This window comes from Cataglyphis hispanica, chromosome 12, assembly GCF_021464435.1.
Source record: "Cataglyphis hispanica isolate Lineage 1 chromosome 12, ULB_Chis1_1.0, whole genome shotgun sequence".
Lineage (NCBI taxonomy): Eukaryota > Metazoa > Arthropoda > Insecta > Hymenoptera > Formicidae > Cataglyphis > Cataglyphis hispanica.
The window spans coordinates 1,252,213-1,273,208 of record NC_065965.1 but is presented as its reverse complement, the minus strand read 5'-3'; the positions used below and the strand labels follow the sequence as shown (position 1 = coordinate 1,273,208).

The 20,996-nt window shown below is 35.0% G+C and overlaps 1 protein-coding gene across 1 annotated transcript in view; it reads left to right on the top strand.

Annotated features, from left to right (window-relative positions):
• Positions 1-20,996, top strand: part of LOC126853359 (discoidin domain-containing receptor 2-like) — a 73,206-nt gene that overhangs the window by 25,475 nt on the left and 26,735 nt on the right. The window contains exon 2 of the mRNA XM_050599011.1: positions 11,243-11,377. Coding sequence (XP_050454968.1) covers positions 11,287-11,377 — 91 coding nt within the window. The 5' untranslated portion in view covers positions 11,243-11,286. The remainder of the gene's footprint in view (positions 1-11,242; positions 11,378-20,996) is intronic.

Below are 20,996 nucleotides of genomic sequence, written 5' to 3'. Positions count from 1 at the left end.
TGTTTTATAAGCGAAGAAACACGAAGATTGAAAAAAATCGAGCGTGCGAGGAAAAACGTTGTGGAAGTTAGGTAATTCGTGGACTTTAAGAATGTATTTTGCGAGGATCCTAGGTTTTAATAAATATTAAACATGAGAAGAGAGAGGGAGAGAGAGAGAGAGAAATATTTTAGAAAAACATGAAAAAGTTAAGAAGAAAAAATATAACCGAGTACATATAGTCGAGAGAAAATACGTAAAAAAAATATTTTCTGAAAAAGGAAGCATTTCTTCCGGGTTCTTCTTTTTTACAAATAAAATATGTATGAAATTTATTCTTCGAAATCAAGCTGCTTTGTTGTATTCTAGTTTACATATGATTCATATAACAACAAAATAATGACTTGGGAAAAATTAAATAAATTTGTTCTCACATATAATTATTTTTTAATCAACAATTTATATCGCTCGCGCTCAATTGATTTGATATAGTCCAATTTTATTTAATTTCTCACATGCTGCTTGCTCTTGCCCCACGCTTTAGTCTCCACGATTCATTGTTCTTTACTTGTTAATGTTTTCAACATTCGTAAACATACGTTATTTTGATATACGTTAGACTTAAAAAAAAAACATCCGGCTTTAAATGGCGCTGATTAAACATGCAGTTTTTATTAGCGACACGGAGATGTGTAGTGGCATTGCAGAATTTGCAGACACACGCGATGGTTTTAAAGTAATACCGTTGCCGCGCAAAATATCCTCGAAAACTCCTCTCGCGTGGCGGTTGCATCTATGTGTGCGTGGAGAAACTCTCGTCTCCGTCAGAGATTTATTAGATACCTTCCGCGGCTGGAGAATTCGTTGACAGTCGCGTTGCGGTGCCCATAGCAAGAAAACGAGATCTCGCTGAGAAGGCGAGCCGTGCTTTGTGGTCCATAAAGGGATGGCGAATATCTCCGACACCGCGGAAGAACAAAGACATAGGACGACGATGTTGGCAATGGTGGTTGGAGGAGATGGTGGTGGAGGAGAAACGTATTACGCGCTCTTATCGCAATGACATACTTCGTACGCGCAGGGGGAAAATTGTATCCCTTGAAATGACGCGAGGTTAACCGAACAATGTAACGGTGCATCGTTGCTGTCGGTGGCAGCGACGACGTTATCGGTGTGAGAGAGCACTGAACGTAATCGTAGACACGACGGACGTGAGAGTATACAGCGATGATAAGACCGCTGCAACATCATCGCCATCATCGTTTCCTCCGCGCGAAAATATTCCGACACCTCGATTAAATGCATGAAATTTTTTACAAACTCTTAAGAGAGAATGGCTGTGTAACTGGAACGATTAAAAATCGCCGCTTTAATATGGTGGTTAAGGCGGACGTCGCGTATCAAGGACGTTTTCACTCCTAGCGTCACAAGGACGAAAAACGTCAACGACGTTTATTGACAGCGCGAAGCGACAGAATACAGGCTTACAATGGTAACGCGCAAATTCCTCCAACTGTCGGAACCAAAGCAAACTGACGCATCGAGGGTATCGTTTAACGATACATTAGTTATTTAGAACGCATGTTAATCCAATTGTCCGCGTGACAATAAATTCTTCCATGCGTCATGTCAACGCGAGAATCTACTCCAATAAGATTTTCCGATTAATTATCATTAAGTATCATTATTTTCATCAAGTTTTTTTACGTAATCATAATTTGATAAGGATAAGGATATATAAAGTCAAAGTTGATCGCGCATCAGGTGTCCGAAAAAAATGCAGCTCGATGATATGTGAGCGCCTTGAATATGAACGGCCCGCCGCAATTTCGTTCGCGTTCAAATACAGTGCGAGAAATCGAATTAAATAAATTTCGCGCATTGAATTCACGATGAAGTTTCGCGTCCATTACGCTTCCTTTTTGCAGAAGGTCGTTTTATTCCGCGCGCTTCCGCTTTACGCAGATAACGCTCGAATGGTACGTGCAATATAGCGATAATGCAATGTACGGGGACGGTTCGATGCGCCGCGTGCACCCGGTATGCAAAAACTCCTACGTTGGAAATATTTATAAGCAGGATGTGTTCGTTATACCGCGCTCGTACTCTTTCAGAATAATTAATTACCCGATGGCGCGCGATGTATGGCCGCGCGCAGCGATGATTCATTGGTAGACGCGTAGCGGCGGGGTCGCATTCTCTCTCGGAAATGTGATTTCTTTTTTCTCTTTTTTTTTCTTTTTTCCCCAAGAGAAGAGAGAATCGTTCTCGAGCACAAACGCGCCCCAGTGCCGCGCCGGATAATAACGCATACTACACTATTGGTCCACGACAATTGAAGCAGAAACAGCGGAACTTATCGAGGATATCGTTTATCGATACTTTTTAATGCTACGCGCGTCAATGGTATGCGATAATACTTCAACATCGTCGATTAAGGAGGAACTAGACGCGGATCAGCTATGTCAAAAGTTAATGAATCTAGTACATTTCGAGATTCATGAATTTGATATTGCGCAAAAAGCGTATCTTGAGTCTTTTAAAATATAAAATTATTAATCAATTTATAAATTAAAATAAAGATTTTCCCCGAATATAATTTAATCTCAAAATTGTAAATTACATTATCATATATTGAATTAATTATAGTTATTATTTATTAATTTAAACAGAGAGTATCATGAAAATTTTATAATACTACGACTATACACAAAAATTCATGAAAATATAAATTTTAATTTTATCATAAGTATTCTAAATAAATAATAATTTAAATTAAACTTTAAATCTTTGTCTTTATCAATTTTTTTTTAATTTATTGTCTATATGTGTTTTTAGCACAGTAAGACTTTATAAAATGTAAGATAAATTTAATTTTATATATATATATATATATATATATAAATATTATATAATTCTAAAGGTATAAATATAAATGCCTTTTATATTATGTAATACATTTTATAGATAAGACACTGTCCAAAATTCTCTTCGTAACTAATAATAAATTATTTAAAGCAATTTTTAAAATAATCTCATGAATTTTCTGTTATAATTATGCCGAAAAACGTGGAGGCTAACGCGGGTCGTGGAAAAGTGCTCGAGCCATGTGATTCATATCGCGATATAAATATGCATTACGCCAAGGAATATACAGCGTCGAATATTGCAAAATCGCTGGAGCTTGTACACCATTATTCTTTCGAGACGTAATATCTGGCCCTAGCCACAAAAATAGTCTCGGAGATGCTGCGCGCGTGTATGTTTTCTTTGTTGAAAATCTTTAGCATCAATATATAGCATCAAAATAAGAAGTGTCATTCTCCGATTGTACGTGACTTAAAGAATAAGTGAGCTTGACAGACATAGATTTGTTCTAGATAAACGACGTCTTGTTATTAAAAGATATATATATATATATATATATCGATAGACATATTGTTTAACAATATTGTACGGTACAACCAACGCCGAATTGTGTCACGCAATACAGAAAACGTGGATATGTGAAGCCGAAAAGACGCCAATACGTGATATGTGGATCCAAAAAACTGTACCACATCGAGCTAAATAATAGCACAATAAAAAAAAAAACAAACAAATATTTGGCGCTCGAGATCTTTAGAAACGTAACGTTTCCGATAGATATACGGCACTCAAAAAAGAAGTATTGCAACGATATTGCAATACAAACGGCTACGTAATATTTGTATATCTCTTTGCAAAAAGAAGAAATGCCACGTATTAAACACTATTCAAGCCATCTATTGTGTGCCAATATTCTTTATCGACATTTGTGTTAAAATAATAATGGTGAGCACAGATTTGTTGTCGATAAAATCTATGCAGCAAATATCGGTAAATATCCAGTCAATGAATTTTTTCGAAGCTGTTGCTTATGTAACTCGATATTGCGAAATTTGAAACTCGTTGAAAAACATAATATCATATAGGACAACCACGTTGTGAGAGATAAATCCAATATCCTTATTTTTAACGTTATTCAAAATAAATTTTATCAGATTTTCTTGTAATTGTTCAAATATCCCCATACTGCGTATTAATTTATATATTGAGAAACTTAATCTTGCGGACAAATACGCGGTAGCTCCAAAAACCAGCCTTTGGGGTGTATGTTCTTAGTCGATGTTTGGATGTAGTCCAGATTAAACCGCGAACCATGAAATATTACAGACATATCGTGTGCTTTGGAATACATCCATGCCATACATACTGATAAATGCCTAACACCTTGTACAAACAGGCTGCCGTTATCTCGGCCTGGACGATGGAAGGCCGCAGGACATGCGGCACGACGAATGTAGGAGATTCTGCGACGTCGGTAGATCCTTGGCATATATAGGGAAGCGAAGGGGTAAGCAGGCGGGCAGTCCACCATTAGGGAGGACCAAAGTTCTCTTGGCACTTTTACGTACCGCGATAGCTTAAAACCGCAAGGTACGCGATAATAGCTGGCGATAGGTCCACCGGGATAGGCGACGTTCCACCGGCTTTATCCGGGACACAGCCTCCTTTGGGATCACGTCTTGTACGCGGACAACTATGCGAGAGCCAAGCTTCGTCGTCCTAAACATGCCAAAATGTACATGTATATATCATGTAGGATATTCCACGATCATTTCGCATCGTACGAGATTTCGCGTTAAATAGAAATTTTCGCGAAAGAGAAATAATACCGCAAGAAGAAAATATTCTCACGATTTCCACCGCAACATTCCGTTATTCTCTCGATTCCAGTCTGCTTGAGCGTCCTCTTAGGATGAAGGGTCAAGAGTTTACTTGCACTGCGATAGCTTTTACAAAATGCAAAATCCTTTATGGATATTGGTATTTTTACTCAGATCTTGAGGAGAGATATGGATATAAAGATAGATTTAAAATAAATCCGATTTCATCTTCAATTTCTTCGAACAAGCATTGAAAACAAATTTATGATGATTAGGGAATACATTTGACTTTGTATGCGGTAATTTCGCAAGCGCACTTATCGATTTTCGTTTTTGCCCGGAATCTGCCAAATAGAATTTCTTAGCTTATTGCACGAAAGCACAATAAGTTGAAGATCGTGAGTGTACGTCGTAGCGAGAGCTGAGGCATAGAGGAGAGCAGGATGACTCTCTTCCGCACACACCGCGGTGGCATTAGAATAAACGAGCGCTGAAAGTCTAAATGGGGTTCTTATGGGAATTACGGTAGCCTTAGCTGGCTGGTGGTGGCTAACTAAAGTTAAGTAATTTATCCTCCCGCTACAATTTTCTACTGCGCAAACTCATACTTGCATTAAGTCGAGCGATTCATTATTTTGTGGCCAGCTGAGTTATAACGATGACTTAGTATCGTGTTTTACAAAACTTTCTCGGACAAAAGAAGAGAAGCGCGTAGAGGCATTTATTATTTATTAATAAATAATTGTATCCGCAAAGAGCTTAGAAATGATATAAAATGGTATTTAAAAAAATAGAAAAAAGAATAAAGATATTTGTTTGTACGTATTATTTATATTAACAATATTTAATAAAATATATGATTGTGAATTAAATTTAAACTGATAGTCTTGGATGTTTAAAAGAAACATCCACCTCTCAACTTGTCTTTAAATATTTCGGAATATTTGCCTTGTACGATCCGTAAGTTTCACTGACTCTGGCTATCGAGGTTCATAAAATCTCGAATGTATTTTGCAACGGCAGCAAGAAGAAATTGCCTCGGAGTTCTTGTCATTACGGAACAGTTCTTGGAAAGTACTTCTGAGTCTTGAAAATTTTCACGAGGTCCTCCTTGTCATTTTCTAACGACTAAACTGTTTTGCCACGACATCAGTTTAACAGTTTAATAAAACATAACACTGCTTTAATCTCTAACTAATTAATATTGCACCTTTTATATAATTAATACTAATAAATTTAAAAATTATCTGAAAATAATGAAAGCTATATTAAAATTATTTGATTTTAATAAAGCACAGATATCAAAAATCTATTAAAATTATAATTAATTATTATTGTAAATTAATGATGACGATAAATTGAGCACAGATCGTGCATGTTTTATTTCTAATTTATTGTTGCTCTAAAAAAAAAAAACTCTATATCCTCTTTGTTTAAGCAATTTAAAATTTAACGTGATACGCATAATGATTGGACGCGAATGGATGACATGTGTAAAGGCAATATTTAATCGCGAAATCCGGGACGTCCAATCAGTATAGCTAATGAGGTGAAATGTCTTCAATTAAGTGTATCACAAGGTATCGACATATCATGCACAAGATAACGAAGCACAGCCGTCATATCACACGATCGATATTGCACTGCCAGAGATCCCTTTGAATGTATACATACACAGAGAGATGTGCGTATGTGTATAACCGATAGTACGAATGAGGTGTATATTAGCAAACATCAAGCGGGTTAATTTAAACATCAAGCGGGCTAATTTAAAATTAACTAATCACTCACAGATAAACACAATTTTGGCATCACATCAATACGTAAATTAACATTAGAATACTAATTGCTTATATGCGGATTAGACACAATCATTATAAAGCTAATTATACCGCAATAAACTAAATGTAATAGTATACCGAATATAATAATTGCTATATATACACGAGAATGTCATTTTGCTCAATCAATTTCTATTTATTTTATTAGCTATAATAAACAAGTGTAAATAGCTTTCAGCGTATAAAAAATTTTTATATATTTTACGTTTTCAATTTTTATATTATAATTTATAAATATATATATTTTTACAATTTCTATATTGCTTTTTTATAGAGGAAACTTTTTGTTTTTGTCCAGTTTTAACAAAATTTGTCCAGTTTTAACAAAATTTGTCCAGTTTTTTTATGCCAATGTATTTAAAATGTAACCAAAACATCAAAAAATTTTATTTTTTTTTAATGTCTGTATGCATGTATGTATGTATGTATGTACACTGTACAACCTCTAACTTCCACAATTTTTAAGATATCAAACTAAATTTTTTTAAATGAATAGAGTATCATTAAAGATTAAATTAATATTGCATTTGATCGGTGACAGAATTAATTTTTTATAAAATTTTGAATTTTTTAAGAAATATTTGTACACGCTCTAACTTTTGCAAATTTTAAATTAATTCTTTTTTTCCATAGATAGAACATAATACAAAGATGGTTGATATTACATTTAGTGAGGATCGGTTAAAGGATTAATTTTTTACAAAATTGTTGATTTTTTGAGAAATGTCTGCAATTGCAAATATTTTCCCGCACTTTATTCGCGAAAAATATCCGTTTGATTTTCCTTTAAATTAATCATATTAATTTCCGCGTTTCCGCGTTGAAAGAAAATTGCAATCATTAGAAAGTAATTAGCGGGATTTTTACGACATGTTAACACCAAATCAGGCTGTTCGAGCGGTATATCAATTAGTCTGGTACGCTTTGCGAGCCCCATTACATGTATAAATTGCCAGCAATTTAATTATCAAGTTTCTGCTATTGACAGTTACGTGCGCATTCTCAGCTTTGATCTAAATTCTCTAACAAAGCAGTCGCTTCGCTCCTACATCTTAGAGAGTAAGAGAGCAAATACATCCTCCGCGCCACATCGAGAGATCGATGTTGATGCACGTGTGTGTGCGCGCGCTCGCGTACGTCAATAATCAATTAAATTATCGGCAAACGCGTCTAGGTAGACGCCGTCCTAATTTGCGCCTCCAATGTCCAAATCGCTATATAGCGGGGCGTGCAAGTTATATAGGGTCCGGCCGTTTGCTAATTATTTGCGGCAGGCAGAAAACGCGATCTAAACGGAGGGCGATACGCTCTCCGCGTGAGGGCCGTTAATGGTATTTCGGTAACATCGGGTCACAAATGCGCACTAATTAACGCTGCGTCGATAGCAATGCTACATGTCCTTGTACGCCAAGAAACACACAGGCTTGTACGATTCGTGGCGTCACATTGCATTTACAATCTATCAAAATGCGATCGCGAAATTATTCGTGACTAGCAAAAGCTTCATACGACAATATTGAATCGTGCAAATGATCATTTAATCGCATTCGTCGCGCAAATACCGTGCTTATGTGTGTTGGAATGTTTTGGAAAAAAACAGAATTCTAACACACACACGCGCACACATATTAAATACTGTTATGAGTTAAAAATTTCTGAAAATTAATGTAATAAAAAAGTTTTTACATTTAATATTACTATCACATTCAGTATTTATTATAATTTATTAAAATAATATATAATAAAATGGAAATATAAGATAATATGCATACATTATTAAAATAATATTTTTTAAAATTCATCATTATCGTAATTTTTATAGGAAAATATGGCGCAAAATTGTTGTATATCAATATTTATTGCTTCATCGTTCAATTCTCCGTCTCGCGTATTATCATTAACATCCGCTTCTCTAATAGTGGAATACATAAATAAACATCTGTAAATACAGCGACTACGAGCTGTGATTGCGTCCGTGGTTTGTTTACGTGTGCTTGCGTATATACTTGTAAACATAAAATCCTTTCGTATCTGCATCAACTCTCAGTAAGCGGATTGATTTGAGCCATAGAACATTTATATATATATACAGGGTGGTCCCGAACGGCTGGTTCCAGCCACACTTTGAGATCTTATAGGAAATTTAATTCTGAACAAAAAATTTTCTATAAACATGGATTCGAAAAATGCTTCTTTAAGCAGTTTGCACCCAAAAACCTCTGAAATCATGATTATTTTATATGTTTTTTTACAAATATCAGGGAAAGTATACGGTTTTTTAATAAAAAGTACCGAAACAAAAGTTGTAGAGAATTAAATTATCTTTTAAATAAGATCAAAATGATTGTAGTACGTTCCATAAGTTTTGAGAAACAAAATAAACAGAAGATGAAACTTAATAAATTTCTTGGAGAAAAATCAATTAAAGTAAAAAAGAAAAATCTTTTTTTTTTTCATAAAAATTAAGTAGTTCTTCTTTTTAAATTAAAATAGCACTGTAGAATATTTTTTAAATAAAGAGTATCTTTAAAAAGCTATGTCGACAGCAAAAAAAAATATTTTTTGTACATTTGAAACTGGTTATCTCAAAACCTAAGGAACATACTACAATCATTTTAATCTCATATAAAAGATAATTTAATTTTCTACAACTTTTGTTTCGGTACTTTTTGCTTAAAGACGCACATTTTCCATGATATTTGAAAAAATGTGTAAAATAATTTCAGAGGTTTTTCAGAGCGATAACTTCTTAAGAAAGCATTTTTCGACTCATGTTTATAGAAAATTTTTTCTTCAGAACTAAATTTCCTATAAGATCTCAAAGTCTGGCTGGAACGTTCGGGACCACCCTGTGTATAGTGCTCTATTTCCGTTCTGAGTTTGAAATTTATTTTCATTCTTCCTCTGGATTTGTGCACTATTCGACGAGTTTCCGCTCGTTAAATATAGTACCCACATACAGGGAGAGGTCGGCATACATAGGTCCGGATGGTGAATGACGTTAACTAACTAAAACACCGTCTATATCCTGTATATTTGTATGTGTGTGTGTACGTTGCTTTCTCTCGATGTGCTCACTAGGTCAAAAAATTCGAGGTATTTATTAAAGGGTAAATTGCCAGTGGAGTTACCCCGCGAGAGATATTAAATCGCGTGACAGCGCAACGTCGCTTCCGAGCAAAAGCGATTAATTAATGCCGATTGATGTGAATTCCTTCCGCGTGGACATTTGCGACCTAGCTATGGTATAAACGAAGTCAGCGCCGTGGAAGCTGCACTCTCTAACAAGTTAGTTTCGAACCTTCTATTTGCGATCAATTACTCTTCGTGCAGCTAATTACTCTTCTCTCGTCTAGTTTCTAGCAGGATATTGCTCTCTCCTTATATCAGCGATGAACTGCGACCGTGATACTTGCGAGAGTTTTAAAGCTTAACTTTGCAGCGAAATAAAAACAATAAAACAAAACAAAACAATTCTTCTTATCCTATCTGATTTCGGATTGATGATATATAACATTAGCCATGCATATTGTTTGATCTTTACGTTACTCGATACAAAGATATCAATAATCTCTCTATTTCTTTTTAATATTTTTTAAAAGAATTAGAAGGGAAGGGGAGAATATTATTTTTTCATATTTGTTACAATAATTGAAAGATTCTAAATTATCTAAATTATTTTATAAGAAATGAGAAATTTTATAAATATTAAAAATCTCTCTAATATAGAAATTTTTAATATTTATAAAATTTCTCATTTCTTATAAAATAATTTAGATAATTTAGAATCTTTCAATTATTGTAATAAATATGAAAAAATAATATTCTCCCCTTTCCTTCTAATTCTTTTAAAAAATATTAAAAAGAAATAGAGAGACAATAATTTCTACAGATATTACTCACGTCTGAAAGTTTTATACAAAGTGATTAGCATCCTTAAAAAATATTTTTCCTTAAAGCCCAAAAGATATACATATATTTAAATATCACACTAGTTTGTTTTTAAATTATAATTTATTATTTTTATAGTTTATTTTATATTGTTAACAAAATTCTTTATACAAATTTATTATTGCATAGTTGGCATTTGTCCACTACCTATTCTTTCATTCGCACATTCCTCCTAGGGCTGTGTTCTCTATCGAAAAGTACACGCGAACGCGGGGTTCAGCTAATTGAGCGGGGACTCGATTTCGAGCCGGTCTCTCCATGTTTTCTCTAGGCGACGCACGTACCACGGAAACCACCGAGGGCTGACTGGCCGTCCAGGATTGTGCCAAGAAAAAGGAATACATAGACGAGTGTAGTTTTACTCTTAAGTCGATTAAGTTCCTTTTTACTCGAGCCTCCACCTCAGGCGCACCTGGGCTGAAAATATTTCGAGAGGCGGTTTTAAAATCTCCGGGGGTGCTTCGCCTCGTGAGAGACGTGACCGAAGGGCGATCGGAGGTTTTATCCGACCTGAAAACAATGGCAGCAAATTGGAAGGCAAGGCAATATCACGTGGACTTCCGAAGCACGTTCTCGTACGAGGCGCCAAGTCCGTCTTCTCTGCTTTAAATATTGATTCCGGAGATTGGCGAGAACTAGAATTCTCAAGGGTTTTTGCGAAATCTGTTTTGCCTAACATTACCTTTTTGCAACAACAAATACCAACCATGCGCGCGACACTAACTGAAATAAAAGACAATGTACACGCTGTAATATATAAATATTTTTTATTTATGCTTACAGCTATTCGTCGAGTGCTCTCATGAAGTCTTCACTCAACGGAGAACATGAAGGCCGATTATTTATCGATAATCGCTAAATTATGTACGTTGCTGATTCTGTTTGGATCGGCTACAAATGTCTACTCACTCGATATACGTAAGTACAAAATTTATAAAGACAGTTTATTCAAAATATATATAGCGAGCACACGAAAAACGCAAGTATTACAGTCTATTTTAGCAAATATGAAAAAAAAATGCTTAAAACAGACAGGATATAAAATTATTTTAAAACTATTATAACTTGACGTATGTGCCAAAGTAAAAAGATATGAAGATAACATCAATTTCTTTCTTTGAATAAAAGTTTCACTTGTATAATCAAATATTTATTTTATTATTTATATTTTTGCTTGAGTTATTTATATTTTTATTTTGGTTTCCGCATTCAATTCTCTATTATTTATACAACTCGATATTTTCGAAAAACATTGCAACAAGCATCAATTAAAAAAAAAAAACGTGAATTGCTGTGAAATATCGATAAGATATTTTTTGAGCTGAAACTAGCGCACAATTCTTGCGGACGAAATGACAGACCAATAACAAAGAGGAAGAGAGGAAGAGAGAAAGAGAATCGCGTGCAGTCAGCTGCACGAAAAGTCAAACGATGTGTTTCCGGGCGAATTCTGGGTTGTTGCAGCTGCGGAAAGCCCATTCTGCAGAGAGAGGTGCTATCCTTACTTGGGTATACCGCGCCCGGCGGCTTTCTCCCTATCCCCTTAGCTCGCTCCTTCTCGGCTGTCAAATTTTTCATCGGGAGCAGGTGATTTCCGAGTTTTTATTTTCCTCCTCGGCCTGCACTGCGATGGGGGTGCTATCACTCTGAAGTAATGACTCGCTATTCTCCATCCGCCCGGGGGATCAATTATTTTGAATCTAATGCGACAGAATAAATTGCATCCCGCGGAAGGATCCCTCCATCGCCTCCTTTTCTCCTTCGATTCCTTCATCCCTACTACGGGGGTCACCGGCGAAGGAAGAGCAGCGATTTTGCGCTCAGAGGAGCGCGTCGCCCTCGGAAAACAGCCCTCTCACAGCCCTCTCACCTCGAGCAATATAAGCCTTTTGCATCTCGGCAAATTGATCAAAAAGTTAGCGCGTATCGATTTTATGTTATGTCACTATGTTCATAAGAAATATTAATTACATAAAGCACTATATAAAGTTATCTATTATATTTTGGTTTGATGAAAGTTGCATCGCAATTAATAAAAAATAATTAATAAAATAAAAATAATTATTAATAAAAATTTTAATAAAAATAATTATAGGATAATGTTTTAATTTTCTATATTCATTTTTAATAAATAATATTAGGCAGATTAACATGTTACATTGCCATTTTATTCATTTCATTTGATCTAAATTGCATTTTTTTACATTATTTTAAATAATATTTTAAATAATATATCACTCTTATATATGTAATAAAATTATATATATATATGTAACAAAATATAATATTTAATATATATATATATAAAGTCAATTTATTTTATGCAAAATTTGACATTATATAATCATATGGACGGAAATGTACAAACGAATTTTATATTTTAACTTTAGAATAATAAAATCAAAAAAAATCTTTATTTAAATGAAATTTTATGAAAGCGCAAACAGAGTCAAACAAATATCAAACGCGCTAGAAATATCGAAGAGAAGTTTAAATCGGAAAGCTTTGCGGAGTATATATCTGAGAATCTGTGTACGCTCGAGTGATTTTGATCAAAGACGATCGTTGATTTGCAACGATTCGTTGAAATATTTGAAGGGAGTGTCTTTTTTGTGGTGCGAAAGTTGCTGGAATTCCCAACGAAACTCTTTCTTCCACAATCGATTATCGGCGTATAAAGCGCTATGGTTTTCGAAAGAACGTTCAAGCCGCTTAAGAAGTTGCCGAGATTATTGATGTTTCCGCGAGGCTTGCAATAAAGGAGCCGTGTCTCCATCTCCTCTTGGCTGTAATACGATGTGCGATGATATATGTGCCTAAAATATCGCCTTTACAGTGCAATACACGAGTTTATATATATGAGAACTTTTGCATTCGCACTCGAGCGTTAAAAATTCACCTCTTTCCTTTAGAATTCTCGACTATTTGAATAATTCATTTTTGCAAGCCATCTTGCAATACCTTTTGAATGTTTATTAATCGAATATAATCCCGACTTTATACCATATTAAATATGAAAAGTGTATGTACAGTTGCGTCATATCGTTACATATACGACTATGTCATATTTTGCAAAAGGTCGGCGCCATTACTCTTACACCTTCCTTGTGGTAACGACTTCCTCGAGAGACAACTTAATGGACGAAAGGTCGTGGAAGTAGAGGAAACGACGAGGAACACCACCTAACGCGTGGAACGCTGTTGACACAAATGCTCTGACCACGATTTAAAGATGTTTCTCTTTCTTTTTTTCTATTAAAACAATTTCATTTAGCTTAAAAATGCGTTTCGTAATAATGAACGATCTGTCTATCAATAAAAAAAAAAAAAATCACACAATAGTGATTCGTTAAAAGTTGTAACATCATTATGAAACTCTCGCCAAGCGTCAAGTTGGCAGAAATAAAATCTCAAAAAAATAAAAAAAAAAACGAAGAAGAACGTTAAAAGGCGGATTGCAAGGCGGATATAAGAAGGAAGGTTATTCAGGACTGTGGAAGGATTGGAGGGCAAAGGGAAGAGCAAGCGGGCGACCATTGTTACAAGCTTTTGCCGGTACCAGGTTCTACTGGCGTTTCCCTCGTTATGGTAAATGGTCTGTCTACGTGGTTGGGCAAACAGTTACACAACGATAAGTGCTAGCGTCGCCGTCTCGAGACAGTTTCGAGGATCTCTGCTCTCTGTTCTTCCGTCCTTTGGACGAACGATAGTTTCACGACTGTCGTAGTGGAGATTCTCTAAAAGGTGTCCGGTGAGCTCTTAGCGACTACTAAAGATGCACAAAGACTTTCTTTATCCACGAGCAGCAAATCATTTCAGTTTGCACCTTGCATTGAAAGTACGTGCATCGGTTGCACATGCACGTGCGTTATTGCAGAAAGCCTGTTTTTTTCTAAAATATGTATAATAATAATGTCTACATAAATTGTAGTGTAGATGTATAATATTAATGAGATATTAGAGAGTCTAAGTAATTTAATCGTAAGAATAAATGAAAGGTTTCTAATCTCTACATCTAGTTGAGGGATTCGCGTCTGATATTTTTTGCTCTCATCTGCGAGATAGTAAACCCAATGATAAATTTAGAAAATTAAAATTAAGAACTCATATTATTTAATCCACAATAAACTTGTAAAATAATTTATAGTAAAAATATTCTTTGCAGGATAAAGAACCAAAACGGTTATCAGAAAAATTAGACAATTTTCTTCTAAACTTCTTTAGATTACACTTTTCTTCGATTTAATACTTTCAGCATGATCGTCTAAACTTTGTTCTAAAGTACTTCCGAAAAAAAAAAAAAAACCCTTTATTATTCTAAACGTCTGTTTTCATGCACGAGAATCCGTTCGAGGGTGATCTATATATTTTCTTCGGTCGGACCAGCTCTCATAAGTCGACCAGAGGCGTTTAACAACGTTATAACTTGAGTAACTAGGGCGAATTTGCCGGCAAGGGAGATTTCTACACGTCGTTCTACTTTCTCGCCGATAACAAATTAGCCAAGTTCAATATTTGACTTGGTAATGATTTCGGCATCGCTCGCATTACTTACATGACCTATCTATATAGATATAGCACTCGGTGACAATTTGCTTAACTTGGGAAGTCCATCACAATGAATGTTATCAGTACACGAGCAAAAATTATAAATTAGTTTGTCCCTTAAGTTTTTCTCTTCATATGCAATAAGCATATTTTACGTAATATGTTCATTAAGTTTGAAAAAAATTGCAGAATTTTATTACATAGCTTTTATCGCAAAATTTTATTGCAATATTAAACAATGTTACATTAAAAGCATAAAAATAATCGTATTGCTTTTTAATGTTTAATATTAATATTCTATTTAAAATGCTAAAAAACATTTTACATATTCCTTTATTAATAAACGGTTCTCTTTCAATATTCTATTCAGTATTATAATTATTAACTTTTTATTATATTATATTATTAAAGCAACAAATGCAATATTTCATAAATTAATACTTCTCGTTAATAACTATTATTGGCTTTTGTAATATTTATATAATTGATTTTATTGTAGCAGAAATTATAACAGAGAAATTGTATTTGTATATATAATATCTAGCATGACCATTCATTTTTTATATATGCATAATCATATCGTACAGACTGATTGGAAAACCATTTAATCGTCGAATAATCAAATATAATTTAATAATCACAGAAATTGTTGATCAAGACGAGTGAAATGATTGATACTGTAATTTTGTGTTCCCTGTACTTTCTTTCAATCAAAATCCAATTTTTTCTTGCCACCTATCGCGTCATTGCCGGTGGATCAAATTCATTACACCTTGGCGATGATTTTGACGCTTCGAGTAAAATTCCTATTCTTCTTCTCACAGCTCTTCTTACTTTCTCACGTCACCCCGTTTAGCTTGATATCGCGCTCGATATCCCTTTTTCCCATTTTCCACTAGACGATTCTTCCGCCTAACCTTTCAATTTGAAATGCAGAAGAGCTTCAAGCATTCCCAGCTAAATCCGAAATCGTATTGTCGTCGGTTAATTTTGGATTTTTTTATACGTGTAACGTTGCTTCTTCATTATCAATCTTTCATATCACTGAGAAAATTGAATCAACCGTGCGGAGAAAGTCAAACGAGTAATAATCAAATTTAAGATTTAAATTTAATATTTTATTTTTTATTTAAAAAATAAAAGTAATGTTTTAATATAAATAATATTTTAATGCGACAAGAAATATATCTTATGATATAATCGACCTTATGATAAATCGATGTATATATAAAATTGTTTTTTCAGTTTCTGTTTGTCTGAATGTTCCCATTCTCTGTTCTCCCACCATCGCTTAGCTGGATCGACCATCTGTGAAGAAGCAACCTGACTTTCCTCAGATTTGAAATGCAGAACAGTTTTTCCCGAGAATGAAAATCCACAGTGAAGTGGAAATGTCTTGTCCAAGTCTAAGTCGCGTCGCCAGTTAATATCTTAAGATCTTATCCTTCCGGAAATAAAATAAAGCTTGCCCACAAATGTAGCTCATTGTCTTTTTAGTCGGTCGTATCTTTATTTATAGTTACTTATATTCAACTTTGTTTACTGCTAATAATAAATCAACCTTCCTTTTCAAAGTTATATTGGAAAGAGAATCCGTAATGCCACATTTAAAATCCCGATCCGGATTTCAAACAAAAATACAGCCTCGAAAATTATTCCAAAATATAGAAGTGTGCTTATGGTTTGCGTTTCAAGAGAAATGGAGAAAAAATATCAAACGTGTGTATTTCTAACATTTTGGAATTTTTAAATTTATTAACATTTATTTACACACATTTAATATTAGAAATTTTAAGAATTAATTATATAATGCCAGAAAAATAAATAATATTAAGTACATTCCATGGCTTCTTTTAGCAAAAAGAATAATATCATTTCTTAACTTTAAAATTCTATCCTTATAAACATAATAATTTTGTCTACTTTTATTCTTATACTATTATTAGAATTTTTATATTTAGGCACATAATTCGATTTGTTATATTTTGTCTACAATATAGAAATGTACATTAAAATTTTTTACAGTATTGTATGCATTTTAATAAACCGCAAAATAACGGTAACGAAAGAAAAAAAAAATATTAATCACGTTTGAAATATAACAATATACTCTTATGGATTATTCCATATTATTTATTTTGAAAATTTCCAGAAATATAATAAATTATATGTGTGTAAAAAATTCTGGGGCGCAAATTTCTCGTGCAGTAGGATGTAATGTTTAAAAATATTTATTATGTTAAAATAAATTTATTATAAATAATTTTGTTGCTTCTCCAATGCAAAATCGATTCTTTTTGTAGAGAAACGACATTCTTTATTAACTGTAGGTCAATCTTCGATTTTCATTTCTACGCAGATGAATGAAAACGTCACCTTTATAGTAGCTCATTGTCTTTCCAGCTCATCTTCGTTCTCTTTTCGTCGTCCAATTTTTTCTCATCTAATCTTTGTTTAACGCGCTCGACAGCTCTTTCTTAAGCGAAGCAACTTGAAAAAGGGAATTCAAATGAGCGACACGATGAAAGCCGAGTTACAGTGGCATATTTACAAATAAAAAAAAAAAAGGGATGAACTCATGTTTTAAAACGAGATTTGACCGAGTTCGTCTTTGAAATCTGTTGAAATATTAAACATCTTTTTACGTTTATATGCGAGAGAGAGAGAGAGAGAGAGAGAGAGAGAGAGAGAGAGAGAGAAAGAGAGTAAATGTGTTCATTGTATTAAAGTAACTCGCGTTTTTCATGCATCAAAAAATACCGTTTGCATTATCTGACAAAAATATCTATGATGAAAATTTCAAGCTGGCAAACCATCCTTGGCAACAAGGTTCATTTCTATTAAAAAACACAATAGACTAATGTAAATAATAAATCAAATAAGAGCACTCTTACAAAATTGCGATGTAGAAATATCACAGGGTACAAAAAAGAATTTTCCGTAACGCGGGGAATAATATTTACGTAATTTCTCTCGGAAAGACGTTTCAACTTTTTATTAGCCAAAGATTTCGAAGCCAAATGTCGAATGTAGATTCGATCCGGTCGCACCGAATTACCCCCCTTGAATACCAGACACGCATAACATGCTCGAACGGAGCAGAGCTCGGCGTATAGCGAATCCTTGATATAAGATCAGAGAGAGCGGTGAAATATTCGAGCGAAGTGCAACGGGAGAGTTCCGCGGAATACGGTTTAGAAAAGCTGTTCCATTTTTGTTGCGTTGGGGAGAAAGGCATTTCGTCCCTTCTCCCCTCCACTCAAAGCGCTTCCGAAAACCATCGTCGAATCATCGACTTCGAAGCCGTGCGCGTATAGGTGGTTAATCTTCGACTTTTATCTCCAGAGTCGAGATAAGACGAGAAAATGCACGTGTCGGTCCGTCGTCTCTTTAGAGTCACCTCGCCCGCCTCCTCTTTCAATCTCGTATGTCCCGCGGTCCCGATTTTCCGAACACGCTTCGGAAAAAGGGTTTATACATAAGGGATGGAATGTAAGAGCGCGAAAGAACGTCGGGGAAAAGGGGAGGGGAAAGGGGCGATGGAAGCGAAGGGGTGGCCGCTGAAAACCATCTTGCGGATAATCGTATTACCCGCTGGCATTGTCTACGGCTAGCCAATTCGAAGTAATGAGACAGAGTCGGTTGCGGAGAACAATCGGGGCTTCCACGGCGTGCAGACGCCGCGACGTGCCTTCCTACCTTATCCCCGTCTTCCTCCTCCGCGCGTCATCCTTTCCATTCACCCGCTCGCCCGTCGTTCTCATCCTCCTCCTTCACCCTCGCGCGTCTGATGGTACCTCCTCCGTTGCGCTATCTTCGCCTCGCCCTTCTGGTTTATAAGGAACACGTCAATCCTACGAACCGTCGTGCACGTTAACTCTCATCCTATTCCGTTCTTATTCCCGGCCAACAATCTTGGGGCTTCGAGCCGCCCGACAGCGCGCATAAACGCCTTCCCTTTCTCACTTTACGGAATATTCATATTCTATGCCATGTCTTGTGCGCGAAACGTAGATAAGTACGCTATGCGAGAATATTGCGTCAACAATATTGTCTTTAAATAGAAAAATAAATCACATACATGAATACGAAAAGAATGTTTGATTAAATATATTGTAATTAATATATATTAGAGAGAGGGAGAGAAAAGTCTTATTTTATTAAATAATAAGTAAATTAATAATTGTAATTGAAAAAAGTAATAGAAAAAATGTTAAGATTTAAATATAATTATTATGTGGATGTTTTAATCTCACAATAACCAATATGGTAGATGGAAGAATATCTCGTTTATGTTCCTTACTTTTTCGATGATCGATCTCTCCTCGTCAGATTTTTCAATAGCAGTTCGTAAGGGACGCGTCAATTTCGCGACCCATCATACACGTTAAGTCCTTTACAAGAGCAACCACCTGAAGATAATTCTTATCTATATCCCATTTTCCTTGCCTCTTTCAATTTCTTCCTCTTCTTCTCAAAACACTTTCTGCCACCGTCTAAAAAATATCATTTTTCTCATTTTAAAACATTTATTTGTAAATCCTTCGCGTTCTAAAGTTTTACGCGCGATTACTCGAATATGTCAAATTAATATGCGAAAATCTCATTGCCTTTGCACTTTCCAGGACCTTTCATTTCTAGCAAAGGTATTTATACGCCACGCACATCCGCCTCTCGTTGTTTTGTAATCAGCACGTTGATGCCTGTTGAGTTCACAAACTCTCCCAACGTCCGTTATTTTCCTGGCTACTGATTTCATCCGCTGCCGCTAATTAAAGTGCACGATAGAAAATCTGTCACTCTTCGATCGTGACTCTTTTAACGTCAAAATAAACAGCGCAGAATTAGATCGTGGTGGCTTCGTCGTTCTCGGCACTAGAGAAAATATGATGAGAAACGTTAGATTTGTTAATAATTTAATAACATTTAAGCAGCGAAGCGAAGCAAAGGAAATATATTCCAAAGGACTAAAACTAGTAATAAGAGATGGCATGTATGTAAATATATTTAATTAATTAGTTAAATACGAAACGAAAATTCTTGGAGTGTTTGGCCAAATGTAATTATATGATTTGTAAATTTGCCCTTTTACTCAACGTGCACACAAGATAACGTTATCTTCTTTCAGACTTTATGTGCTCTAGCTAATAGAATTTCGCCATATAGATTGAAGGAATCTTTCCACTACGTGTCGGCGATATGAGTTCCTCTCGCCTGAGATTCCGTTGTAAAAAATGTTTGCCGTTTCATTGTGCTATTATATGGCGGATTATTTTTCTTATCACGCGCAAAGAGGGGAAGATGAGAAATATGGCATGCGTGCTTAAACAAAATCACCAGCTCACCTAAATCGAAAAAGGTTTATTCTAAAGCTTGGCAAAGAGATAACGCTGGCCCTTCTTATCAATGAAAATCATTGAATTGTAAATCTTGTTGTATTGTGCGCAATTGTTTCTCCTGTATTATCTGCTGTAACACACACACTACGTCTTACGAATTTTTGTCTTCAGAGGTCATGCGCGGAGCCTTTTCTCTCATGTTAACTGTAATTCAGATTTGTGGTAGCGTTTAAAAATTCGTAGCATCGCGCGCATACTTTCCAACGCCGAGCTGCGAAAGCTTTACGGCATTCTCCGAGAGCGAGCTATACGTCCATTTCGTAACTTTACAATTTATGATGTGCGGAACACGTAGCACGTAAATTCGCGCTCCTATTCCTCGTGTTCGAGCGATGCGATATGATATCGTACGATAGATACAGGCTCCGTCGACTGGAAACAGTGCGTGAGATTGGAAAGCATCGAGTAGCGAAAAAGTACGCGATAAAATAATTGCTAATTGCATTATATCAACGCATATATGTAGAGTTAATAGTTAAAAAATATCACTTCATATAAAAGCAAGATATTTTATTCACAAAGATATTTTTAACTGCATTAAAGTAATATCATACGTCTATCACAATTTTGTATTTTGTTTATTTACACGG